Consider the following 26,310-nt stretch of genomic DNA (forward strand, 5'->3'; position numbering starts at 1 on the left):
AAGCTTGAAGAGATCAGTTTTCCTTGTTCACGGTGAAGTAGAGTCTGATTCATACTGACGTGAGAGACGATCTACATGAAATGACTGCCACCTCAAGGTGGCTTAGACTGGGGGTACACTTGATAGCTAGTTTGCTTGGATTAATATTGGAAAGCCGTCACCAGTTTCATTCAGATAGTGAGAGAGGAACAGATGTTGCCTATGAACCCGCCAATCCCAGTTTTCCTCCATTTATGTCCGTCTTGCCGTCTAAACACGTCTGCATCGACAGTCCATGGAGATCCAAGGGTTGAGAATATTTATTATAGTTAACACTCTGCCCTTTTTCTATTCCGCACCGTCAAAAGTCAAGCTCATTAGTGTAAACTCTATATCGCTCGCGATGTGCACGCATTCGCATTACTCTTTGACCCCACATAGCCTGAGTTGAGCGTGGAGTTATTAAACGCGACGCCGAATATGTCTAAATAATTTCCCCAACATAATGATGAAGAGATCAGAAAGTGCCATCTCGCCTATTCTCCTATTCCTGATCGTATAATCATGAGTCGTCTCTCAGGGCGTGCATTGTCGCAGGAACTACAAAGGATGATCCAGTTTGTTCCTGAATACTGAGTAAAGTTGTGATCTCCCAACGCCTCGCGTTCTCGACCGATTGTATCGGCACTGTCGTTGCAAAATTGCTCGCGTGGCACCAAGTATCTACCGGACAGCGTCTAGACTGTGTAATTTGGAGGCATGGTGAACTCGTTTGTCCCCTTAGAGTCCAATCCAGACGTTCTCACTCGTCTGGCGGAGTCACTCGGTCTATCTGACGATCTCTCCTTCCATGACGTCTACTCCCTCGACGATCCCGATCTTCTCTCGTTTATACCTCGACCAGCTCTTGCTTTGATGTTAGTGTTTCCTGTATCAGATGCCTATGAGGAATACAGACGAGAGCAGGACAAAGACACGCCCCCTTTCGAGACGTCATCAGATGATGATGTGATTTGGCTAAAGGTATGTCAGGTGCCAATGCTACTCAGCGGGCCATGACTGACTGAACGTGTAGCAAACTATCGGAAATGCTTGCGGCACATATGCGGTTCTGCATTCAACACTAAACGGTCCAGCATTCGATCACGTTCGACCAAATTCAGTTCTGGCCCAGTTTAAGGCTGATCTCGCACCGCTAACGACCAAAGAACGAGTCGGCTATATCGAGAATTCGAATTCACTAGAAGCAGCACATTCCGCGGTGGCGTCCGATGGAGATACTACTGCGCCTGATGCGACAGAAGAAGTCAATCTTCATTTCGTTGCGTTCGTCAAGAGTAAATCAAATGTCTTATATGAACTAGATGGTCGTCGTGCAGGTCCAATACGGTTAACCAAGCTGGCACCGGAGAATGACGTGCTTTCGCCGGCTGCCGTGCTGTTTGTGAAGAGATTTATGGATCGAGAAGCACAGGCTGCATCTCCCTCCGCATCATATTTGTCGTTCTCGCTAGTTGCACTTGCGCCATCTCTTAGTTAAATAATCCGATAATGAACACATCGGTTGAGCAGACTCTTAAGAATTATTTCTGGGTGGGTACTATGGAGGACTTATGTTTCCATGGCAGGCATTATGGATTCAGTTTTAAGAGATAGTATGATCTACCCGGTTATGGCCGTTCTCAATCCTGTTACGAGTAAGATTGACTGTATAATACAACATTTCATCGCCTTGAGCGAAACCCATCTTCAATCTAATAATACAGAAAGAACTAGCAGAGCTAGACATAGCTAATTAAGCAACGAAGTATACGATGATATCTAACACTATATGCTACAAATGCGCGCAAACATGTCTCACGTCCTTAATGTAACAACGACAGCCAGCGAAATTACCCATCAATTTTGATATTGATTAATAAGAATTATCTAATGCAGCCAGAATATCTTTAGTTCGTTCAAGTATAGCAAGATTTTCATCATCGTTGTCGAATGATTCATGAAGACAGAAATCCTCAAGGTGCAAATGCTCGTCATATCCAGTAATTTTTGATATTGGTCGTGTGTCCTTTGCCGACTTCGATGGCTGATAAGTTCGGCAATTTTGTTCGGACAGATTGTAAAGTCGTTTGATATGCTGTCGTATTTGCCACAGCGCGTACAAAATAGCGCAACATATTGTTAGGCCCTTTAGATTCGTGGTTTTGGGTGTCCCTTCGACTGGTGTCTCACTCAATTGAGAAAGCTGGCTCTGGTAATCTGTAATCATGTATAGAACCGACATTCCACTACTGCCAATTATTTGATCCACAGCGTATACTACATGGTGAGGTTCGTCCGCTGTCGAGAAATCCAAGCACGCTATATTTCGGACGCTGAACGTAACGTAAATAAGGTGATTAATCGCGGAATCGTACTGTTCGTTAACGAACTTTGAAACGTCAAAATCCATTGCTTTCGTCACAGACCCAATGAATTTCTTTCTGGTGCTGCGACTTGATTTGATCACTGAATAAAGTGGTCTTAGATTCTCGTCACTTCTAGACATGGATCGGGTCGGATTGGTTGCGCTCTGCCTGCGGTTGTAATCAAGTACAGCTCTGACTCCCTCAAGATATGCTCCTTCAATAAGTGATTCATGTTTCTCATGGAGAGTTTGGTGAAGTTCGAGTGCCAACGATCTCACGACTGGTCTGCGAGATGTCTCGAGAGCAACAAGCACCGGAATACACTGTTTTCATTAGTAAGATAATTTCTAAAGAAAGGCAAAAGTGACGAAAAAGAGCTCACATTTCGTGGATTCGCGTATCCTTGCCTGACTATCTTCTCCACCAATAGTATAGCGGAAAACGCATACTCATCTTCAGAACCTAAGGCAATGGCAAATATCCGATCCAGATATAATTGCACGAGAGAAGAGCAAACGCTGTTATTCAAAATTAGTTCGAACAGGGAAGAATTAATTCTGGTCCGATGCGTACCTGTCAGCGGAGAAGTTCTTGGCCTCTCCCTTCAAAATGGCCACGTCGACCTTCTCATCTGAGCCACCTCTCTTCTTGACAGCATCGTCTGCCCGAGCTTGCTCGTACGAGAGAAATTCGTTAAACATTTTGATCACTGTATCCTTGAGATCCACGTCGTCGCTATCCAGCGCAGCATCAAGAATCTTGATAATCGATGACTCTAAGAATAGTCTGGGATGTGCGATAGCGATCATTCCTAATAATGATATAGCGTGAGGAATTTAAATATAGCAACTAAACAACAGAGGGAGACCGACCTAAGTTTCTTACAGCCGTTCTGCGAATTCCAGCCGCAGCACTCTGTCGAGTAAATAGTTGCAACGCAAGAATAGTCGCTTCGGACAGAGTACGTCCTTTGCCCTTTAGCTCTTTCTCCTCGAGAATTTCCTTGTGGGAATCTAGATTGCAATATCGTCCGAGATGCCCTAACAAATGCAACAGACGCACAACTCTCGGATCTGCAATGGTAAGTTGACCTTTTACAAGTACGTCCCTGAACTTATAAAGAGACTTGAGACAAGATCCAGTAGTTACCGCTAACCGGCGAGTGTCCTTCAACACATCGCTTATGTCCCGTAAGCATGGGACTGCCTCCGAGAGCTCCTAGTCAACGTCAGCATGAGCGGCGAATCCGTGCAGGTGGCAACACACTTACTTTCAAAGTAAATTTAGTTAGACGCTTCAATATTGATTGCTGAACCTCAATCAAGAATTTTGGGCGGAAAGAACCGACAACCGGCAATACATGTCGAAGTATGAGCAATATGTAAAAGCTAGATGCATCCGTCCTTGTATCGTCCAAATAGCTTTGCAAAGCGACAAGCTGATCGGCTTCAAAAAGTGACCTATTGGCAACTGCAAACACTGACAGGAGCCCGAACAAACTTTGGAGCAATGTCTACGTCAAGGTCAGGATGTCGCCCACAGATGCTGACGCCAACCGAAGCTTACCTTTCTAGAATCTGTCCAGTCAATAACTGCTTCAAACAAATTTTCGACCATCGCTTTTGAGACTATTTGCGCCTGCTGTACGCTATAAGCGCTGACGTCGGACTCTTCAAATGCACTTAGCGTCAGCATTTGAAGTAAACGGGCGCTTGATTCACTCCTGTCGCGGATTTGAAGTAAAATGTTAACTCTAATGTTGATTTCCGTCCTGAAACCCAATTCGTCGACTTCCGATAAGCTACTGGTCGGACCATATAATAACTCCTCCAGCGTTTTCTTAGCCAAAGTCTGCACCTTGTCAGTTTATCGACTCCACAAATCTGTCCAACATTCTGCTCACCACAACGCCAGGATCGTTGTCTTCTAGCCTTCTCAACAGCCTGTCTCCGATTTGCGTTCTGATTTCCACATCTGCAGTTGCAGTATAGATATCCTTTAGCAACTTTACCACACGTCTCCGAACCCCTGTACCAGTATCACCAGACCTCTCGCACAATATCGGATAAAGCTTTTTAGTCACTTCGGGCTTGACGAGTATATATTTTCCAACAACATCAACCGCCGCGTCACGCACCTGTGGAGAACTGTCCCTCAGACGACTCGACACCGAGTCCATTACGTTGGCATTCCCAAGAATAGATGGGTCTTTGGCGAGTAGCAAGCCAAGAACGCGAAGGCCCTTTGTTCGCGATACAATCCGTGGATGGTCGAGCGCTCGCAGAATTTCAGACAGAATCCTATCATATAGCTTAAATAGCGGTAAAAGTTTCAAATATTGATCATATTTCGCCTTCATCGAAGCTGGTGAGTCATCTGTGTAGCTGTACAGGCATTAGAAATAGTACATGTCATGGGCCAAAAGTCTGATGCTCACTCCTCCTTGGATGCCCAGGAATCATCACTAACGGCCCTCATAAGCTTTCGTACAGACTCTATAATAGTGTCGGTGGAGTCGGATTCAAGGAAATTGCCGAGTAGTGACGTCCAGGTTGAAAAAAAGTATCCGTATGAGCTCTTCGCGGTTGAGTCTACAAGCCGCGACTTATGCAGGTATAGCAAAATTGAGCTCGCTATGTTATCAATTCTCTCGACGTCTTCGTTTGTGGACACAAGGGCTAAATCAGGGATATTGGCAGGATGATTGTGCAACGATATCAACTTAACACTGACAATGCCTAAAAGATCAAGTGACATTGAATTCACCTGTGAGCCGTATGTCTCGCCATTCGCGCATCCAATCTTAGAAAGTCAGCCAAGTCCTGGAACAATCTCAGCACTGGCAGCTTACCATCTGCATCGTTAGGCATCGCAACAATAACTCTGCACCGGGCCATTCAGGGTTCTCCAAGACTGTGATAAAATCCTCAGTGAACAGATCCAGTAACAAACGGTATGGAGCATCTCCCGACTTGGTAGATTTCATTGCTCGTTCTACCAGAAAATTGACCACATCCGTCGAGCTCTTTATAGCTTCCGCGCTGCACTTCTGACATATTTGAATAAACTCATCTCTATCCTTAAACTCGATCTCCTTCTCCTCTGCAGTCGTAAGGCTGAAATTAGTTGAGCCGTCAAGTCGTAAACTTCTGCTGTCTATTGAGCCCGCGGTTTGAACAAGACGAAGAATCAAGGCAGTGACAAGTTGGATACTCCCACCACCGACGAGCCGATACTGCCGAGCGGTCAATCTACTAACAGGCAATTTCTCTAGACTTCCAAGAATTTCACCGAGAACGAATGTTCGTTGATCGGGATATGAGGCGAAAACCTACGTTGGCCATCATTAACATCATGTCGTACGGAAACAGAATGGAACAATGTACCTGAGCCAGAATATCCATAGTCGCGACACGCAGATTCTCAATGTTAGATGTCCCCAGATATGACTCTTTCTCCTTTGCGGCGTTCTCGGCAAAGATAATATTGATTGAGGCAAATTCTAGTCGAGTAATAACATTCTCACTCAGATCCTGCACGCCTAGTAGCTGATAAAACAAGTTCAGGACCCTAATAGTTTCCTGAGCAATGCCACCAATCAGAGTCTTGTACTGTATTAGCTGGTCCATTTCAGCTAGTAAAACAGTCAGAGCCCATTTTTCCCGAGTCAGCGTAATACGACTTACAAATTGCAGGAATAAGAGGAATTAAAAGGGACTCAAGGAGATGGCTGACAAAGTCAACTAACTCCTTCACTATATCCTCCGAGCAGATCTATTGGCGACCATCAGACATATCGAATCAAGTGTTCGCATTAAAGTCATACCTGTTTCTCTTCACGATCGCCGAGCATCGTTCTGGTAATCGTCTTGCAAGCCTTTAACGCATTATCCGTTGACGAGATTGCCGAAAAGATTTCAGAGTCTTCGGCGTCTATCAATCCGTCCTTTCCTTTCCATGCTATCGCACTGGCACTTCTGATTGACCTCATACATATCTTCTGAAGCCGTAGTATATCGTCCAGCGGAATTTCACGGTAAACATTGCTGGACATAGCTCGTCGCAAATTTCCTTCCAATCTAATCTCCGCATCGTTAGCAAGGAGCGGCTCAGTCTCCAGTTCTCCAACAACCCAAAACGACGATAATCTGCGCTCAGCTCCTGAAGTATCCCTTTCAGTATTATCATCGGCCTCGAAAATCGCATCGATCAAGGATTGCAGCCCTTCCAGTGCCGAATGAGCCTTCAACGTCAACTCATCAACGTCAGACTTCAATGTTGCTAGCTTGGTTTCATCTAGACGCCGTCGCTTCTTTGAGACTGACTCTGGCTCAACAGCACGTTCCGATGCACTACCTTGCGACGTAGCAGAGGATGGACATGGCTTGGCGAATGACATCTCTGACAGTGTATAGCTTGGAGTCTGGAAACGCTGCATATTGGTTTCTTCGTTCAAACTCATTTGCTGTTGTGCCCTAGTTGGAGTCGAATTCTGTGCCATTGAGCTGACGTATGGTTCCTGATTGGGGCCGAAATGAGACTGAGCTTGTAGTTGGCCGTCGTCATTGTTGATGGATGTCGGTAAGGTACTGAAAGCGTCCATTGGAGCTTGAGCTTGGGCTTGGGCTTGAGCCGCCTTGGCCACAGGCTTAGCGACCACGGACTGATCATACATCTCCATTTTCTGTCGCTTCCTTTGATGCTCAACATCTTTTGATTTGCCGTTGACCTCCTGGAGAGCTCTCTGCGGAGATGCTATTGCCAATTCCTCGTCGTACCGGACGGCACTCCTTTCTTGCGGTGGACCTGGTTCGACCAGAGGGGCCGGGAAGGACGGTGCGTCTTGCACGGTCCTCAGAATATTTGCTAACGAAATATCAGGATGATCGACTCCGCACTGCAGTGGCAGTTGTTCACGGTTTGCGACAGAAACTGTAAATCACAGTTAATTTTCCATCACCAAGTAAGCTTAAAAAGTACCTTACACCGAAGGGGCACATCCGAGTCAAGCAGTAGACGCTCTGAAAACCTTCCGAGACCGAAGGACGGGACACGCGCTGTCATTGGCTCATGAATAGTAGGCAAGGAATTGAAAGCGGCCGGAACCTCAAAATTTCTGAGTAGCATTAGTAATCCGTTCGCAAGAGAATTATGCTATTCATCGAAAGTGACAGCATACAGTGGCTGCATATCTGGTGTGGTGAGATATCCTCGGAGGTTTTGTAGGTGACTCTCAATCAGCGAAGCATGCTGTTCACTCTGAGGCACTGCATTTAACAGATCGAAGGTCTGTCGTGACTGAATCAGCTGTTGCTCCGGAAGCTGAAATATCGATGTTTGTGCAGTGATCTCCGGTACGTTTGCCAGAGACGGGACTAGAGTATTCATCAATTACCGCCATCTCCGTCGACAAATTAAACCGGCAGAACACACCCGAACCAGCAGGGGTCACGGACGTGAACGCCGTGTATTGTAACGCGTTACTAAGCGTCACGGGAACCTGTATCCGCGGTGTCGAATTTGATTGGTTTTGCTGCGCCATTGCAGCAAGTAGCGCTTCTATGTTCCTGTTGAGAAGCAAGCAGGGATGAGAAAAGAGCCGCACCACAACTGCACAGCTAAGTCATTTAAATCACACTTCCGATTCAGGTTCTAGCGACAATATGTCGTTTGCGGCTGTATTCCCGTAGCGTTCAGGGTGACATGATGTCGAAGCGGGCCAGCTCGAAAAGTCGCGCGTCGCTCGGACATTTGGGGGATCTCGACGCGTTGGAGTCCCCGGTGTCATTAGCGCCACAGTCGCGAAAGCCGCACGAAGTCTAGTTAGTGTTAGCTAATGTTTCGGGGCGAGTTATTTATCCAATTTTCGGCACGCTATTACTTTGAGGCGACTTTATTCTCCTGAAGTCTTTTTAGAAAATCTATGGTCTGGAAATTCAATGCATGTACTGGCCATCCAAACCCCCGACCGGCAAATAGTCAAAGCTTGCAAGACTGCGCTTGAGAAGTGCGGCCATTTTGACAAACAACGAGGCATCGACAAAGAAGACAACGGCTTTCTAATTTTTACCACAAAGGTAGTTGCAGTGTCTGCGATATTTTCTATGTGTTAATGTATTGCAGACTAGTGAAGTTGTGAATCCGGAGGGCATTACAATAGCCGACTTCCCCGAGCTCGTCGACTTTAAAACTTCCTTAGAGGTAATCGCGGTCTCCGACAGGCACGAGAGCGCAGGGAATGTTCGGTCGCCGTCAGGCTTGAAGTATGCGGTACGGAGCGTTCTTGAGACCTTAGCGATCCCAAGTCTGTCGACTGTGACACTTGATCGGATACAAAGACAACTGCCACATCGATACTATATTTATGACAAATTTTTGCTACTATCTTCCAGCTCGTTTGAAAACATTCCCGAGTGGCAGTCAGTGGCTCAAGACGATTTGACTTTTGCAAATCAGTTTTACAAACTTTTGGCGGATAAGCTGGGCGTCACTCACATCGCCCTAAATTCACCGATATCAGGGAACGATGAGAACGTTATGAGGAAACCTACGTCACTAGTCTGTCTATACGGAGACTTCGGGCTAGAAATGAGTCGTGAGAGTATTCTAGCACCGTCTCGAGAACATTTTTTGAGGGAGCTGTGGGCCTCTACGTGGCAGAATGGCATATTTCAAACTTGGGCTCCACGTTATACAATGTTTAGCAGAGGAAATATTAAGGAAAAAGCGCGGCTGTTGAAATTGGAGAATGTCACGAACAAGACCATTGTGGACTTATATGCCGGAATTGGTTACTTTACGTTCTCTTACTCGAAGCGCGGCGCTAGCCTGGTGCTTTGCTGGGAGATTAATCCCTGGAGTGTCGAGGGCCTTCTTCGCGGTGCGAAAGCAAACGGATGGAAAGTACGCTTGGTTCAACACGGTGAAGAGTGGATCATAGAAAGTAACAAAGATGCCGTTCCCAATATTGTGGTTTTCTTAGAGGACAATAAGTATGCGATCTCAAGAATTAAGTCCGCAGCGGATAAACACAGGATAAAGTATAATATCAGTCACATCAACATGGGCTTATTGCCGTCTAGCGAACACAGCTGGCCGATCGCAACTGAGCTGGCTTCTCTTTCATCTGAAGACAATGTCGCACTGCATGTTCATGCCAACGCGGGTTTCTCGGCTGTCGATCGCTGGTCGCGAACAACAGAGCTTGAGTTATTACATCTCGCGTGCAAATCTAGACCTGGTTCGTCTGTTACGGTAACTCACGTCGAGAAAATTAAAAGTTTTGCTCCTGGTGTCATGCATATTTGTGGTGACTTTTCGGTCACAAAAGCTTGAACTGCTATTGTGGCATGCGGACAAAGACTTTTAACACAACCGGCCGTGGACATGTGGAATATCACTTAGATCTGCTGTCATGGTGATGACCCTGCTCCTTGCCTGTGAGGTAGAGGTGATATAACTTCAACTGGACCCGTTCACTTGCAGTGAAGATATACAGTTACAGTCTTTCGGTTGCGGGGGACCCAGATTCGACTAAAGCTTAACTAAACTAAGTACGAAGATAATTTCATGCGACTAAAGGACGAGAAAGTATGCTGACACAACAATAGGTGCCACTATTCAAAGCATCAGAACGAGACGTGCGGGACTAGTCCCGTCATTTGTGATGTCTGATTTGGCGCAATTTCTAGCTTCACTTTGAACTCGAAAGATTCTCATTGCCTGGACGTACACGCCGCTAGGATTTCGCCACATCCAGCAATTTTCCATAGGAAAATTGGTATACAGTGTTGTTACGTATAAATATCTAATACAGTCAGAATTATTGAACCTGTTTGATTACCCGTAACTTTCATATCGCAACAACTGTTAGTTAAGATCCGTAACGCGACTCAGCCCATCCTTAGCAACAGTTGCCTGCGCTTGTCGCGTTGAGAACGGATGCCTATATATTTATGTCTCGTTTCTTGCAAGACGCAATTGTATTACTTAAATTGTTGGCTGTATGCTCTGAGAGTTAGTTGGCTTGGAGTGACTCACAGACAGATGAATCATAACACATTGTCATCGCATCATTTAAACTTTAACCCTACGCCGGAACCGCCCCTGGTTTTCAAGCCAACTTACGTGCAACCCTCGATGAGACCGCGAAAGTGCTATACCAGTTCGCTGTTAGTTAAGGTTTGTATACCTTGCGAGAATAACTGAGTACAGGTTTTTCGAAGGAAGAAATAATGCGAATTTCGCGGTAATCGAGGGTTTCTATGCCCACAGACAAGTGCTCGCATCATTGACGATAGCAGCAATTGCTGGGTATGTTGAGATCCTAATTGCCAATTCACAGCTTGGTATTGCAACCGTCCACTTCAGCAGGGGAAATTGTTGAGACGGTTCGCCCTCTCTTCGATCGAGACGATTTTACATACACATTTAGAAACTTCGTCATGACGCATTCTGTACTGCCCCTGACGCCTGAGCCGTTACCCGTTAAACTCTAATAGAAATGTCACCGCATGGACGTTTGCGGCTTTATATGCAACTTGCTCTGACGCTTAAGTCGTTAACAAGGCTATGGAGCCTCCGCCTGATGGACCCCGGATCATTCGGAACATTGACAGCGAAATCGTGACGTTGTGAATACGATAGTTATAGTCTAGGATATAGCAAGAATCACGACTGCCCACAAGGTCGGAACGCACGCGGTACGAGCGATTGGCAATGTACTTCAAAAACGACGCAGGTACATATCTTTGGCGCGCGCGGATCAGAATGCGGCCGAGACGGCGACGTATGCGCAACCCTTCGCCGTTCGTAACCCGAAATCCCGAGGCGCTCGGATTTGAGTCGTGACAGGACCTGGCGAGGAGTGAATCGCCGGGGGCGTGTCTGGCTAGCCAGGCCGAGCGCGTGTGCTAATGTGTGGTGAGGGTTAACCGGAGACGACAGCGTGCGGCGGACGGCTGGGGAGCACTGCTCGCCGCCATTGGTGCGCTTTTTGTGGCGGTGCGCACATTGTGTCACCGGGCACAGCCACGAGCTAAAGCCGCCACAGGAGCATGGGTCGCAGTCTAGCTTTCATGTTTGCTTTGCCTCCACTCATCGCGCGCAGTCTTTCGGACTATTATTACCTCTCCTCCCTGTCCTATCTCGCTCCCCTCAGAGACGACTGCACCCGGTGCTCGACCTCTCTTGTCAGTATTTGTAGTGCAGCGAAGGCTACAGTGACTGTGCATAATACTATTCCTCGCATAGCTTGTCCTTCCAGCTGTGTAGCATGTCCTATTATTCGGCATGGCCCATTACTTCGATCCCGATCCCTACGACACCACCGGTACCACAACCACTACTATCACTGCAACGAATGTCTCAAAGCTCCTCAACATGAATGCACTACCTCCAGATCAGCCGGATGCTCACGATTTCCAGCTTCCGAAGGACACTAGTTTCCTAGGTGGTGTGGATTCGCCTGACGTATTGCCAGATCAATCTGCCTATTCTGTATCGGATTTGGCAGTATCCGACACCGCCAGCGATTCAATTCTGCTAACTTCTCCTTCTGTCGAGAAAAAGAAATCTACAGACTCAGCGCCGAACACCTATGCTAAGGTACGCACGCCTATGGGTGCTTTCTCGCTGCCGCCAATGGCAGTAGCGAACGAGATTCCGTACATCTCGCCGATCGAGAGTCCGATGTTGCCACCCACTGGCGACAATGGTGGTAACATCTCTGATATTTTTGCAGAAGACCCAATTGCCAATATGACACAGGAGAAGGACATGTCTCCCCGAGTGGCGTATGCTCTGGCTGCTGCTGACGCAGCGGCTGCAAGCCGCGCCCGATCGCGGAAGGCGTCTAAGCTGCTGGGTCTATTCAGGGCCGACGATGAACAGGATACTAAACCAATCGACAGTGAAGGGAATGTAGGATCGCTCTCGCGGCAGCGGCATGGCGCCGGTGCATATGACGAGAAGGCGGACGAGAAGAGTGTTGACAATGACGATGTTGCGTCTGCGACTTATATTGTGCATCAGCAGCACAGAACTAATGATAACAGCGACGACGAACAAGGGTCAGAAGATGACAAACCGCCAATTGCGATAGAACTTTTACCCTACAAGCATCAGGTTAGCATACTTTTGCATTTATTACTGGCTGGCCTCCCCTGACAGAATCGACCATAGGTTGGAGGTCATCATGCATTGTTCAGGTTTTCACATAAAGCCGTGTGCAAAGCAATGGCAAAGCGAGAGAACCTGTGGTATGAGGCTGTCGAGCAAAACCATAGCGATCTTCTGAAATTTATGCCAAAATACATTGGTGTTTTGAATGTACGGCGCACAGTTGATTCGTCCGATGACGAAGAAATCAAAGCTCGACGTCGCTCTACCAACGGTTTTAGTTTTCGATCACAGTCAAGATTGCCGGAAGTAGTACTCGATGACAACAGACATATCATTCCCGAATCCATCATTAAAAGATATTCATCCTCTGCTCCGTCGCAAGATTCCGTCCACGAGTCGTATCATGACCACAACGGTCAAAATCATGATATCACTGGACACTCAGCCGTGCGACAAGGATTTCCATCTTGGGGTGCCACTCAGATTAATCAGAAGCTGCAGGAACAAGTGATAGTGGAAGCTCTCGCGACGGTTACTTATCATCCACCGCATCGACGAGTTTCGTCGGAGAAAGGGCTGTTGGGTTCACGGCGGCATTTAAGCGCCACGGACTTACCGTCGGCTGCTCGCATTAATTCTAGGAGGTCTCAAGTACCGAATGCGGCTGTCAGCGATGGTGAGGTCAGCGCTGAAGCCTCACCAAATGCTGGTCCGACTAAGGAGGATGACATATTGTTCCCGATCGATGATATACAGGAACTTCCTGACCTAGAGAGTCCGCACAAGAAACGACCGCCCTCGACTGGGAACTTCATCTCACTCAAAGTAGGTGCGAGCCCCGATGAATCCCGTACCCCAGGGTTCAACTCTCCAAAGGCTAAGAAGATCTCTCCGACACGGCAGAATCCTAGACACACACGCACAGAGCGGTTCTTGCTGTTGGAAGATCTTACTAGTGGCATGAAACGGCCATGTGTCCTTGACCTAAAGATGGGTACGCGTCAATACGGCATAGACGCCACGCCAGCCAAGCAACTGTCTCAGGCCAAGAAGTGCGCTACGACTACAAGTCGCAAATTGGGTGTTCGAATTTGCGGAATGCAAGTCTGGAAAGTCAATGAACAGCAATACATCTATCAAGACAAGTATTTCGGCCGGAAAGTACATGCTGGGGCGGAGTTTCGAGACTGCTTGCGACTGTTTTTGACAGGTGGTGGTTCAGACACGGCATTATTGAGATATATCCCTAGAATTCTGCGCAAACTTAACGAGATTGAGAAAATTATCAAGAGATTAGTCGGATACAGACTCTATGGCTCGAGTTTACTGTTAATGTACGATGCCTGTGACGACAATTCTAAAATTAATCTACGCATTATTGATTTTGCTCAATGTGTTGCTCCGGAGGAGACGTCTCTCAATAATGCAAGTTGTCCTCCAATGTATCCAGACCAGCCAGACATGGGTTATCTCAGAGGTGTCAACACTCTAAAGCAATACTTCTATAGTATTGGCATAGAATCAGCGGAGAGTATGGGTGTACAATTCGAGGAGTTACTGATGAAGGAAGATGGTCCAGATACGAAACTATTATCCATAGGTGGACTGACCATCGACGAGAATGGAATGGATGACGCCGATGAGACTGTATCTACTTGAACCCATGGTCCATTTCTTGCTTGTATATGACTGTATATATGATTGAATCATAGTGTACTATTATTTGTCCCTTCTTGTATGGCGTTATTGTATATCACCACGTTTCTTTGTTTTATGGGCACGATGTCATAGCACGGATTATATTCTTAGATGGCTTCACTTTTTGTATTTACATGGTAATGATTCCATGAATGGTGTCCTTGGTGCAGGCGCACATTTTGTTTTATTATAGTTTAATTCCGCAGATTTTAATGTCGTTCTTGATAATTCAGATATTTAGTGTAACACGCGCGATGTAACAATGTCCCGTTCTAGATTCTCACCGTTACTTTAAATGCATAATCTCGTACAAACTTTATGTTACAATCTCAGAAAAATGCATAATAGACAACAAGAACAATGCAGCTTCCGACTAAGACTTCTGACACACTGGGCACCGTGAACGCTAACCCGTACTTGCAATAGTACAGAGCGCATCCCAAAATAGCGATCCAAGCCCCATCTCGTAGCCCTGGAGTTCGCATGATCGCCGGCTGTTGACCGGCGTCGGTGTCGTCTCCGGAAGAAAACTCGGACGCCGACAGGAAGGCTCGTTCGAATGACGCTGCCATTTCTGTGCGTGAGAATTTTTTCAGAACTGTCTCGCGGCCTTGCTTGCCCATCATTTTCAGCTCGGCGTCTGTAGCCTCGAAGAGGACACGATGAAACGCTGAACTCCATGCACCGACATCTGGCGCGCGCAACCAGCCGGTCACGCCATCGTCAACTGTCTCGAGGGGCCCTCCAGTTGACGTCGCAATAACCGGGACGTTCATAAGCATTGCCTCTAGCGGGACAATTCCAAAATGCTCGTTCGTCGGTGTGTAAGTAAGAGCACGGGACCCTGATATTAGCGCATTTCGTACTGGACTTGAAACAGATGGGCAAAATACAACAGATGTCGACGACAGAGCTGCACGTAACAATGTCAGGTTGTTCTCGATGTCCCATACTGTGGTGTGCTCCATACCCAACTTGTCACATAATCCTTGCAGCTCTGATAGACATTCAACATTTTCTTGGACCACCTTATCGTAACCTCCAGCAACCAACAATGCTGTCTTTGCGAACCCTGGAGCCTCTCTCAGAGATGCATATGCCCTGACGGCCAGATCAATGCCCTTCTTTTTCTCAAATCTGTTGACTGACACGAGCGCTCCCTTTCCTGAATCGGTGACCAACTTTAAAACTTTCTCATTTTTTTCTTCCGATTCGGATACGCATGGATACACAACTGTCGGGGTCCGATCAATACTTGGAAATTCCTGACGAAACATTCTTTGCGTGTACCGCGAGTTGACCAAAAGTATGTCGGCACGCGAGGTGCTATACGCCTCAATCGCATCGAACGGTAAGCGATAGAGTCTCTTAATCAGCGACTTTCTAGTAGCTAGCAGTTTGTCGGGAAAATGGCAATAAAATAATATTCGTGCCTTGCGCTTCCGTCGCACCGGCGTCGACCGTCTGTCGCCATTAGGCGAAGAATTCCATCTATCTAGACCTATTCTCAAAAGTGGGACGCAGAACGATAATTGATCAACAAAAATGGCGTCGTACGTCGTGTTTTCGTATTGTAGGAGGAATAACGTTAAATGCAGTTGCCGCAATATGGCGCACAGGATCGCGAAGCGGCCGAATATTGTCCTCGGGAATATCGTGTCGCCTTTGACAATGACATCGAGTGTTCCATCGCGCACTTCTTCGAAACAGTGTTTTCTGTCGCAGCGGGAGGTGTAGACAGTGACGGTGTGGCCTAATGACAGCAGACCGACGGCTGCATCGACAATAAGACGCTCTGCTCCACCTAACGGTCGCCGTTAGAACCACAGCAATAACTGAAAATTTTGATAGCATACCTATTCCTAAGTCCGGATGAATAAATGCTATTTTCATTAGTGTAACTGATGGTCAGGAAATTGTGGGAACAAATCGAACATGTTACGTGTCGTAACCAGACCCCTGACGAGCATTTTCGGGACTACCAGAGCGCTTGGGCCACAATTTTCAACATCCGTACATATATTGCCCAGGCCCCAGCAGGTTTTATTACCAACCTAAAAGGGACTAATTTCTTGAAGCACATGAAGGATTTTCATCGGTAAAATAACCTAAAGGGACTAATTTCTTGAAGCACATGAAGCATTTTCATCGGTAAAATAACCAAAAAAATTTGATTGGAGTTGGTCTTACGCGGGATCGAACCGCGGATCCTCGCGTTATTAGCACGATGCCTTAACCAACTGGGCCATAAGACCAATCATGGAGGCTAGACCTAGGTTGTGCTTATTATTCGGTAAAAAGTTCTATTTTTATACATTGGCCTCAGCGGGCTTCACCGGTCGGCGGCTGGGTCACCCTTCCCGCACTGCTGCCTTTCTAGCCTTCCCCCGCCTAGCCTGGGCGAACAGCGCCTGGATCCCGTGGCTTCATCACCCACGGGTCCACCTGCGTCGCGGTCTCTGGTTTGGCTACCCAGTTACCCCTTCGCTTCTGCATCTTTCGCGCCTGGGTGCTAACTCTCCCGGTTTGCTTTCCCGGGTGGGTTGCCCCACCATTCTCTTCTCTCGGCTGGCGGGCTGGCTGGTTTGGTGTCCTTGCCTACGGGCCTTGGCCGGCTACTGGTATCGTCGTCTTTGTTTTCCTTTTTCGGTTCTTTCCTTCCTTTCCTTTCTTTGCTTTCCATTTTTATATATATATTTATCCCGTTTCGTTTTCCGTTCGCTCCTTTGTTTTCGCCAGAACTTGCGTGTAAATAGCTTGTATAATACACTGGCTTTTCAAACAAAAAAAACGCCCTTTTTGAACCATCATTCTCATTTTAATTCTACGTAATTAGTATGTTTCTTAACAGATATTTGTTATTAGTTTAATTGTTCCTGTCTGAAATTTTAAATTTTGTTTTGCTGTTGGTTGCTCTTCTTCACGCGTATGGACTCAATACGCATTCTGATTTGAACTACACATATCGCTATGACGTTCCCGAAAATCTAACGCGTGAAAGGATCCTAACTTTGCTAAATATGGCAAGTCAATTAATAGCTAGTTCTCTGTAATTAACAGTATTGCAACGAGGAGGAAGCATGTTCGTACTCCATTGCGAGCTCGATATTCGAGCTCTTGGGATAAGGGTTTTAGCGACGATATTTCTGACGCTATGCACGTCCAGCCAAATTTGAATGTCGTTCAGTTTCCTAGAGCTAGATTACCTGTCTTTGAGAGCACTTATTATTTATACCACTATTCCACACTTGCGCATTTGCGTTGCTAGAGTGAATAAGCGACATGCCGCTGCTTCCAGAAGACAAGAACTCGAGCCTCTTCCAGCCAGTCGGCTCGACGGTTGAGGCCATTGCCCACGCTGAGACTACCAACGACGCGCCAGACTCAGCTAATACTCAAGCCAACGACGAGCCGCAAGTTGTTCAAGAAATCGAGTCGTTGTGCATGAATTGCCATGAAAATGGTACAACCAGGTTGCTACTTACTAGCATCCCGTACTTCAGAGAAGTCATTCTCATGTCATTCTCGTGCCCTCATTGTGGATTCCGCAACTCAGAGATTCAGCCTGCCAGTGAGATTCAAGAGAAGGGATCGTTGTATAAATTTCAGGTCGAGTCGAAGGAAGATCTAAATAGACAGGTCGTCAAATCCGAATCCTGTGATTGCGCGTTTCCTTCAATTTCATTGGAAATCCCACATCAGCGAGGACAGCTTACTACGGTCGAAGGCTTGCTGACGGAAGTTGTGGAAGACTTGTCTCAAAGTCAGCCTGTTCGAAAGTACACTGAACCGGAAGCGTACGAAAAGATTGAAGCTGTCTTAACCAAGATCCAGGAGATGATAGATGGAACAGTATTCCCCTTCGAAGTCATAGTTGACGATCCTGCCGGAAACAGTTGGATTGAGCTATCGCCCGGTGAATCCCACGAGAAATGGTCAAAGACTGAATACTTCAGAACGCTACAGCAGAACGAGACGTTGGGTCTAGTGAACGCCGATCGTGATGCCGAAGAGGTCGAGCAAGACAGCCAACAAGACGCGGATGGTCAGCAAACGGCCCCAATCTCTAACGATGAGGTTCATACTTTTCAAGCTACGTGTCCCAGTTGTTTGCGACGATGTGACACACACATGAAGTTGGTCGATATTCCACACTTCAAGGAAGTCGTCATCATGAGCACAGCGTGCGATAACTGTGGCTACAAAAGTAATGAGGTCAAGACCGGTGGTGAGATCCCACCCAAGGGAAAGAGAATCACTTTGAAGGTCGATGACCCCGAGGATTTGGCCAGAGATATCTTGAAGGTATATGTTCTGTTAGCAAGAGCGACTTACGAGAAGGCTAACTAGTCATTCAGAGCGAGACATGCGCTCTCACAATCCCCGAACTGAACCTAGACCTCACTGCGGGTACTCTGGGTGGAAGGTTCACTACTCTGGAAGGTCTGTTACGAGAAGTTTACGAGCAGCTTGACACCAGAGTTTTCAATGAGACGTCCGATAGTATGGATCCCGAACGTCTTGAGCGGTGGAGAACCTTTTTGCAAGGTCTTCAAGATGCTATTGATGGCAAACGCGTTTTCACTCTCATCTTGGATGATCCGTTGGCAGCAAGTTACCTGCAAAATGTGTATGCACCTGACCCGGATCCTAATATGACGATCGAAGAAGTTGAGAGAACCGCGGAGGTGAGTTTCACTTGTGCGTCCTCCAAACCACGATTATTGTTAACTGTATTTTCACAGCAAAACGAGGATCTTGGACTTAACGAGATCAATGTTTAGATTAAACATATTTGGAGTAAATAGTGTACATAGAGGTAGCAGGAATATTTAGAGTGACCCCTTGACGTTATATATCGTGTCGTTCTCAAAATTTCGGGAGATTGAAAAAGGACACTTGCACATTGATGTTCAATTAATGGTTACTTTGCCGGCGTGGTGGTCAGCCAGCTTACATAAGATATAGGAAGATCTAGTCCAGGTGGAAATGTCTTAGGAAGCCCAGTAAGAAAAACCTTGCAATAATACGCCCAGTTGATGCTTAATTAGCTATAGCGCTACCTCGGCACTCTCCTTAGCCTTCATGGTCTAATCTATGCAATAAATATTCCACCTCGACCTCTTTGGTTAGCGGGATGACCCAATTCTCGTACATCGCAACAACAGCGTCTGCATCAACCTTTTTGTCATTTGGGCTGGCTTTCAAATAGGGATCTATGCCGTATGTTTCTGCCTTCTTTTTAAGCCGTGCAAGCACTTGCTTTTCAACCGCACTATTGGTAATTGCCGCATCTAGGCCGGCCACGTCCTTCGCCTTGATCAGGGCCGTAATCGTCTCTCGTTCGGAAAGGAATTTTGATTCTGCTACGAAACGGCCTGCGCGTACCAGTAGTTAGCTATTCACCTGATACGTATGATTAACAATTCTTCATTTTTTCCGTACCGAAGTGTATTCTCCGAGATAGTGACCTTAGGCACTCAACATCGCAAAGCGAGCTGCTGCCGAGATTCTCTTTCTGTTCGCCCTCTGGACATATTGACGGTACGATGTCATTCACATAAAAGACTTTGATGCGATCGTTCACGTTCACCTTGTTGGGATGCGGGTACAGAACGGGTGGATAGGAAATTGGTGGTAATATAGGCTCTGGTAGCTCATCTGGGAAAAACGGAACCTCGTCTGGAGATTGATAACGTCGAACCTTGGCTATTGAGTCATTAGTCAACGCCAAATTAGCAATGACAACCCATGTCGACTAACCATGGACAATTTCTTCCTCTCGAAGAATCCAATCGACGAATGACCCATCGAAGTCTGGGATAGAGATTCCACCGTTTTCGTAAATCGACGGCTGTCGTGGAAATTTTGCTCGCTCAATTAAGTTGAATACGATAGTGTCCTCCATCCTGATTAATACCGCCCTAATATTGTTAAGATCCATTACCGTATCCGGCCTTGAGAAGTCCATTTTGTAGGCTGACTATCGGACAGTGTGCAAAGTATTCTAATCGTGTAGTGTAATACTACGTCTCGGTGCAAGTGACCTAGAGTGTAATTATACGCCGATTCTCTACGACCGATTCGATTGGTAGAATAGTAATTGATGCACGCTTATCAATGCTGGTGGTGTGCCCGACAGGAAAGAACGCGAGTGGGCAGTTTTGGTAGCCTATCGGGCCGATTTTGCGATAAGTTTGTTTTGGTTGGCGCCGCACATAAGGTTCTTCCACGCCTACGCATATTCGTTCAAACCGCGCCGTGTGCTCACTCTACAGAGTTACTAGCTGTCAATGTACTCTTTGCATGGACCACTGAACGAGCACAATCACCTGTATGAGCGAGCAAGCAGGATCTCAAGATGATTGTCAATATCGCGTTCGAGGGGTGTTGCCACGGCGAGCTCGACGAGATATACCAGTCACTACAACAACTGAGTGTGCCAATCAGTCTGCTTATTATTGGAGGAGATTTCCAGGTATGAATATTAGCATCGAATCCTCATAGCAACGGGGACATCTAACGTTGTTTGTACGGGCGGTGAGAAACTGGAGGGATCTTAATTGCATGGCCATTCCTGCGAAATACTACCGGCTCGGCGACTTTCATGATTACTATTCAGGCAAAAAGAAGGCACCAATAACAACAATATTTATTGGGGGCAACCACGAGGCAAGCAATTACCTATGGGAGTTATATTACGGTGGTTGGGTGGCCCCGAATATTTACTACATTGGAGCTGGGAATATCTTGAATTTTGATGGAGTCAGAATTGGAGGGCTGTCTGGAATTTGGAAAGAAGGTGACTACTATAAAGGCCACTTTGAGAGAGTGCCGTATACGGAAGGCACAAAGAGATCTATATATCACGTTCGACAGTATGACGTACTGAAACTTTATCAAGTATCTGAACGTGTTGATATTATGGTATCTCACGACTGGCCTGCGGGAGTCGAGCAATATGGACAATTGAACGAGCTTTTGGCCAAGAAGAAATACTTCAAGTCAGATATTGACAATAATGCGTTAGGGTCTCCTCCCGCGATGAGCCTTCTGAGGCGACTGCGTCCGCGGCATTGGCTAAGTGCGCATCTGCACGTGAAATATGCAGCCATTGTCAAGCATCAGCCTAGGAACCAGAGAAATAGTGCGGTTACACATCATGCGAGTCAAATGACGGAATATTTCCCCCAAATACCGAAGGCGGGAAATGCTGACGAGATTACCATCGACCTCGACGACCTGCCAACGACAGCTGACGCCGCTGTCGCAAATAATTATACCAACGAGGATGAGATTGCAATAGAAACTTATAACGGGCAAGATGCGAACAAGATTCCGGCCCCGAATTCCCAGAAGGTGGTAGTGGATTCTGTTGATGACGACATCAAAGTAGATGAGGGCAATCTTGCTTCCGCTGCCCCAATTCCAGACTATCAGGTCGACACTCCGATATCGTTTGACGAAGATACTATCTCAGGCCGGGCAACATCTGCGTGCCTGAAATCAGTAGTTGGTGATGCTGCCGCAGGTCAGACTGAAAACACCACGGACGCACGTGGCTTTAGTGCAACACGCTTTCTGGCCCTCGACAAGTGCCTTCCAAGGAGAAATTTTTTACAAATTATTCAAGTGCGAACACAGGAACAGAATGGAGCGCATAAACTCTGCTACGATCCGGAATGGCTCGCTATTGCCAAAGCTATGGAATCTTACATGAGCCTAGATGTGCAACAACCAGAATTATTTGCTACGACTACCGAGCGGGAAACATTGGCAAGAGAAATTCGTGATGCCCGTGAGTGGGTACAGAGCAATATAGTGGAGTTAGGCAAGCTGGAAGTGCCGAATAATTTCCATCCAACTGCTCCTTGCAGCCACAGAGATGATTCCTCCAGGAACACCGCCAAACTTCAGCGTACGTATGACTACCTAATGATAGCAACAGTAGCCTAACGCCTACAAAACTAGCTACTCAATACAACAACGAACAAACGCAAGTCTTTTGTGATTTACTGGGAATGCCAAATCGAATACGGAGAGAACCGGGTCAATAGTTGCCACGAATGCCGCGACCAGGTCATAATTGACATATATGCCAATAGCTGCATAGTCATTATCTATGTACAAATAGTGTATATACGCACATTAAGCACTAAATGTCGTGTCTCACCCGCCCGTAGATGTCATATCGTAAATAAGAATATAAAATGAAGCATGACATTTGCATAAGCAACAGCGCCTCCAAACCCTATACTACATAATATACAACCAACTCCTTTTAACTGTCTTGGTTGCTAGAGGACTTCATGATGTCCATTAAATTCAGCCCGTTCCCCTGTCTTTCCGACTTTTCTGCCTTGACTTTAGCTAACATCTGCTGCAGCGAATTCTGCTTTCTCATTTTCTGTCTCTTTCTGCTAGAGGCACTGGTTGATAACTTGGCAGAGCTTGGGGTATCTTGGACAGGTGTGCGCTGACCCTCGCTTCCGCCCGCCTTTTGCGGTGTCGATGTAGGCGTCTCCATGACGCGCGACACAATATTCTTACCTTGCAAACTGGAATTGATGTCAGGGATCGAGAACCTCGTGATATGCGTGCATGTTAAACATATATAACAAAGGACCGTAAATTTGCCTCGCTTGTCCTTGCCGTCCATAACCTTGTCGTTCTCCGGTGGCAGATTATTGATTTCAATTTTCTTCGAATCCACGCTTATAATGCGATGGTCGAGGTGTTCTTTCACGATTTTATCCGCTTCTCTCTGCCTTTTATCCTTGCGTTTAGCTGGAGAAGCCGGTGTCTTTGCCCGGAAGCTGTGGAGATAAACCTGCAGATTGTAGCCGGGAATCCAGACTGTATTACATGCTGCACATGCAGAACGAGCTAGTTGAGTTGGAAGCTTTATGTATTTTGTACTAGCTGTCTCCAGAAACTTGCCGTAGAGATGGGAGGCAATGGCTGGCGATGATCGAACAAGTGAGTGCGCAGACGACTGCAGATGCGAAATAGTACTCGTGTCTGATGCGGACATCCTGACAAGGTGCTCATATTATCATGAAACTGTTCTAATAAGTAGTGCGAACCCGGTCGTTCATATCCCAATACTGCGGGATTGCATTGGCTACCGTTGTAACTGCTTGGATGAAGGAGCGAGGCAGAGCGGTGGGCAAACTCTATCGCACGAGAGTGGCCGGCACCAGCTATAAGATTACACGATGCAACTGTCAACGTCTTATGAGCAAAATCGTAACAAGCCTGATTAATTAACGATGATGATAGTTATCTACATGTTTGCTCGCGTTCAAAATTCTACCTCTATGGAGAAAAGGTAGCATTCTGCCACAAGTAAAACCGACGTCGAAATCAACGCCAATCATAATCAATCTATGGGAGTCGTTTACCACTTCTGGAATTCAAATTACTTCGAATACCATATAATCGCACCTTGATGACGGCGTGCGCGTGGAGATAAATTCCCAAAAGTCGTCCATGATCACCTTCAGTCCAGGGCGTCTCGTAACGCGCAGACCCTATCAGACTGTACTCCGGTTAATTCGATCTTGAGAGCTTGTAAGGGCTTTGTAGAAAACATTTCCGGACAGTAATGCAATCTGAAACTGACTTTTATTACATCCTACCATTATTCTTTGTTTAAATACAATGTACATCTATGCTGACTTTGTCGCCTTTCTAGATAAGAGGTTCTCTCTGTCCTTGTCAAGCTTCAACTTGGTAATGACGACTTTCGACGGGTGAACCGCGACAGGAACTGACGATCCGTCAACTTTGTCCTTGGTCAACTTCTCGACCTGAATGATGTACTTCAAGCGGTAAACCTGAGTAACCTTGCCCTCTTTGCCCTTGTATGAGCCCCGAACAACAGAGATTTCGTCATCCTTGCGAATTGGGACCGATCGGACCTGACAAACAGTTAATCATCAATACTTTGTCCTATGTCCAAATACGCTTCATTCGAACACCACGACAGTCTCTATCACAAACTAACCTTGTACTTCTCTCGGAGTTCTTTTGATAGAGGGGCAGACATTATCACTCGCTTGACCGAGGACGGAGCGGCAAAGTGAGCTTTGCGCGACTTGCTGCGGGAGGAAGAGACATCTGATTAATTGCATCAGCACCAGTATCCTTAACTATCGACCAATCCGTGATATCCAGTCATAAGAAATAATGCCGTCATACCTTTAGAAACCTTCATTGTAATATTGCGCTGTGATATCAAGCGTGCGGAATAAGAACGCCAACAGCTTTTGTCAAGATCACCACTGACCCTCCGCCAGCTCGCGATGACGGGAGTTGGTGATGGCGAGAGTCCCGCCGCACGATATAGCAGTCACGCATCAAAGCCCTAGAGCAAGTCAGGTAGGGTACGGACAACTTCAGTACAAGACCCTCTAGCCTCAACTTGTTTGAAGCATCCCTAACCCATGGTCAGACATGATCTGGTAAGTGAATGTGAGCCGCAACTGTGGAAGTCGGAACCTCATTGGAGATGCGATGGTGACCATGTATTCTTAGATTCTAGCTCAGTCACCATTTGTCAACTGTACTTTGTATAGTTGAGTCCGCTAATGCTCTCTAGCGTTGGTGATAGTGTAGTGTTGTAGAATTGTCAGGTTGTAAGGTCATTATTTCGGGTACAGCCGCACTTCGCAGGAGCGGGCTGGTCTAAAGTCTAGGTTGAAAGCAATCGTTAAATAAACGCGTCCATAGCATTCAGGCGACGGCGGTCACATTGGACACTCCATTCTTTGACGACTTGTCTGAGCTTCGATTTGTTACACGTCGTATAATCATATTGATATTCGTGGTAAGCCATAGCGTTAAGTAGTGGCCAAGCTGCCTCGCGGATTATATTCTCGTTCTTGGTCGCTAATCGGCTACAGTCCAATCCCTCTTGCCACATCTTGACGAGTTTAGCCTTGGACCGATTCAAAATAATGCTTGATGTCTTATACAGTATATAGGCAGGGTCAGCCTGGCCAAGTACCGGCGAATGATGTCCATGCTACTGGGCTATACACTGCGCCTTCAGCCATGGCATCTATCGAAGAAATGAACGCTCAAGAGAAGCGCATCCGTATTCGGAGGATGCTGTTCAAAGCTGAAAGACTTATGTCTGACGCAAAGAAGCTGGATCCTTTAATTTTTGCTGAGGAGGTGCAACTTCCTTCAATTGTTGGCGATTATGGATGGGCGATTCCTTCTCCAGGAAACCGTCCGACCACCTCGGTTTATACAGGTGCTTCTGCGAATGCGATTCAATTTCCTAGAGGACAGTTCCCTTTTCAGGCTACGCCAGATACCGCATATCGAACAAGCCCGTCAATGAGGATCCCACAAGGGCCTGCGGACAGATCAATTTCCTTTCCGCAAGCTCCGGGATACGCTGCGCCTATTACACAAACGAATCCGCTCTATTGGCAGGCTAATGAGGTTGTGCATTCCGAAACGAGTCGACCACGGGCACGAATGCCGGACGACGCCATCGTTCAGGACCGGCTGCGCGTGGCCAGCATTAACCGCCAAATGCATGACCAGGCATTGCCAGCACGCTATCACCAACAGAGCCAACAGCAACTACAACAGCAACAACAACTTCAACAACTACAGCAACAGCAGCAACAGAAACAGCAACAACCGCAAGAGCAACAGAAACAACAGCATCAACAACAGCAGCAACAACAGCAGCAACAACAGCAGCAACAACAGCAGCAACAACAGCAGCAACAACAACAGCAACAACAACAGCAGCAACAACAGCAGCAACAGCGGCAACATCAGATACAACAGGTGGCCCTACGAGCTCCGCAACTACAGAGCCAAAACGTACCAAATCTATCTCCTGCGCTACCACAGCAAGCCATCAGCCAGCAGTCATTTGCCCAACAGCCTTTGACATTAAGATCGGATTCTCTACCTGCAGAGCCAACAGTTCTGCCTAACCAGAATTCTGTGCTTATCACTAGCAGCAAGTCGCCGATTCTGCCAACTTCGGTGGCTCCTTCCCAGCAGAACACCGGAACATTCGCACAGTATGTGGGCTACCTAACAGAATCGGGAGTGACGAAACCGGCTCCTG

At 46.8% G+C, this 26,310-nt stretch overlaps 10 protein-coding genes and 1 non-coding gene across 11 annotated transcripts; 5 read left to right on the top strand and 6 right to left on the bottom strand.

Annotated features, from left to right (window-relative positions):
- The first annotated feature begins 392 nt into the window (after positions 1-392).
- Positions 393-1,707, top strand: POJ06DRAFT_96296 (uncharacterized protein). The gene is made up of 2 exons (XM_056191816.1): positions 393-1,002; positions 1,055-1,707. The coding sequence occupies exons 1-2, from the start codon at positions 739-741 to the stop codon at positions 1,517-1,519; spliced, it is 729 nt and encodes a 242-aa protein (XP_056044854.1). The 5' UTR covers positions 393-738; the 3' UTR covers positions 1,520-1,707.
- A 187-nt stretch (positions 1,708-1,894) lies between these two features.
- Positions 1,895-7,929, bottom strand: POJ06DRAFT_195283 (sister chromatid cohesion C-terminus-domain-containing protein; the record flags this gene model as incomplete). Its single annotated transcript, XM_056184987.1, has 15 exons — positions 1,895-2,710; positions 2,770-2,905; positions 2,961-3,198; positions 3,260-3,605; positions 3,658-3,900; positions 3,954-4,238; positions 4,291-4,771; positions 4,825-5,189; positions 5,239-5,718; positions 5,774-6,021; positions 6,074-6,161; positions 6,214-7,319; positions 7,373-7,503; positions 7,567-7,762; positions 7,821-7,929. 15 exons carry the CDS (start codon positions 7,927-7,929, stop codon positions 1,895-1,897), a joined length of 5,268 nt encoding a protein of 1,755 aa, XP_056044855.1.
- Positions 7,930-8,231: 302 nt separating this feature from the next.
- Positions 8,232-10,054, top strand: POJ06DRAFT_96386 (S-adenosyl-L-methionine-dependent methyltransferase). The gene is made up of 3 exons (XM_056191819.1): positions 8,232-8,464; positions 8,511-9,940; positions 9,998-10,054. The coding sequence occupies exons 1-2, from the start codon at positions 8,327-8,329 to the stop codon at positions 9,720-9,722; spliced, it is 1,350 nt and encodes a 449-aa protein (XP_056044856.1). The 5' UTR covers positions 8,232-8,326; the 3' UTR covers positions 9,723-9,940; positions 9,998-10,054.
- A 1,280-nt stretch (positions 10,055-11,334) lies between these two features.
- On the top strand, positions 11,335-14,352 carry POJ06DRAFT_96383 (uncharacterized protein). The gene is made up of 2 exons (XM_056191818.1): positions 11,335-12,512; positions 12,570-14,352. The coding sequence occupies exons 1-2, from the start codon at positions 11,679-11,681 to the stop codon at positions 14,166-14,168; spliced, it is 2,433 nt and encodes an 810-aa protein (XP_056044857.1). The 5' UTR covers positions 11,335-11,678; the 3' UTR covers positions 14,169-14,352.
- A 184-nt stretch (positions 14,353-14,536) lies between these two features.
- Positions 14,537-16,100, bottom strand: POJ06DRAFT_281179 (uncharacterized protein; the record flags this gene model as incomplete). The annotated part of the gene is made up of 2 exons (XM_056189931.1): positions 14,537-16,011; positions 16,064-16,100. The coding sequence occupies 2 exons, from the start codon at positions 16,098-16,100 to the stop codon at positions 14,537-14,539; spliced, it is 1,512 nt and encodes a 503-aa protein (XP_056044858.1).
- Positions 16,101-16,388: 288 nt separating this feature from the next.
- POJ06DRAFT_t39 lies at positions 16,389-16,462 on the bottom strand. The gene has a single exon. It is a non-coding gene; the product is annotated as a tRNA-Ile (tRNA).
- An 881-nt stretch (positions 16,463-17,343) lies between these two features.
- On the top strand, positions 17,344-19,208 carry POJ06DRAFT_96421 (ZPR1 zinc-finger domain-containing protein). Its single transcript, XM_056191820.1, has 3 exons — positions 17,344-18,512; positions 18,566-18,895; positions 18,953-19,208. The coding sequence occupies exons 1-3, from the start codon at positions 17,490-17,492 to the stop codon at positions 18,989-18,991; spliced, it is 1,392 nt and encodes a 463-aa protein (XP_056044859.1). The 5' UTR covers positions 17,344-17,489; the 3' UTR covers positions 18,992-19,208.
- POJ06DRAFT_96425 (chorismate mutase) lies at positions 18,925-20,385 on the bottom strand. Its single transcript, XM_056191821.1, has 3 exons — positions 19,971-20,385; positions 19,653-19,916; positions 18,925-19,585 (listed from the first exon to the last, which is right to left on the bottom strand). Exons 1-3 carry the CDS (start codon positions 20,176-20,178, stop codon positions 19,284-19,286), a joined length of 774 nt encoding a protein of 257 aa, XP_056044860.1. The 5' UTR covers positions 20,179-20,385; the 3' UTR covers positions 18,925-19,283.
- A 183-nt stretch (positions 20,386-20,568) lies between these two features.
- On the top strand, positions 20,569-22,264 carry POJ06DRAFT_281182 (lariat debranching enzyme, C-terminal domain-containing protein; the record flags this gene model as incomplete). Its single annotated transcript, XM_056189932.1, has 3 exons — positions 20,569-20,685; positions 20,715-22,125; positions 22,179-22,264. 3 exons carry the CDS (start codon positions 20,569-20,571, stop codon positions 22,262-22,264), a joined length of 1,614 nt encoding a protein of 537 aa, XP_056044861.1.
- Positions 22,265-22,325: 61 nt separating this feature from the next.
- POJ06DRAFT_96441 (uncharacterized protein) lies at positions 22,326-23,376 on the bottom strand. Its single transcript, XM_056191822.1, has one exon. The coding sequence runs from the start codon at positions 23,239-23,241 to the stop codon at positions 22,489-22,491; it is 753 nt and encodes a 250-aa protein (XP_056044862.1). The 5' UTR covers positions 23,242-23,376; the 3' UTR covers positions 22,326-22,488.
- Positions 23,377-23,441: 65 nt separating this feature from the next.
- Positions 23,442-24,539, bottom strand: POJ06DRAFT_251441 (60S ribosomal protein). Its single transcript, XM_056187395.1, has 3 exons — positions 24,411-24,539; positions 24,217-24,329; positions 23,442-24,130 (listed from the first exon to the last, which is right to left on the bottom strand). Exons 1-3 carry the CDS (start codon positions 24,424-24,426, stop codon positions 23,879-23,881), a joined length of 381 nt encoding a protein of 126 aa, XP_056044863.1. The 5' UTR covers positions 24,427-24,539; the 3' UTR covers positions 23,442-23,878.
- Positions 24,540-26,310: the final 1,771 nt, after the last annotated feature.

The sequence above is a fragment of the Lipomyces tetrasporus genome (genome assembly GCF_029532465.1).
Source record: "Lipomyces tetrasporus strain NRRL Y-64009 chromosome Unknown POJ06scaffold_4, whole genome shotgun sequence".
NCBI classification, from domain to species: Eukaryota; Fungi; Ascomycota; class Lipomycetes; order Lipomycetales; family Lipomycetaceae; genus Lipomyces; species Lipomyces tetrasporus.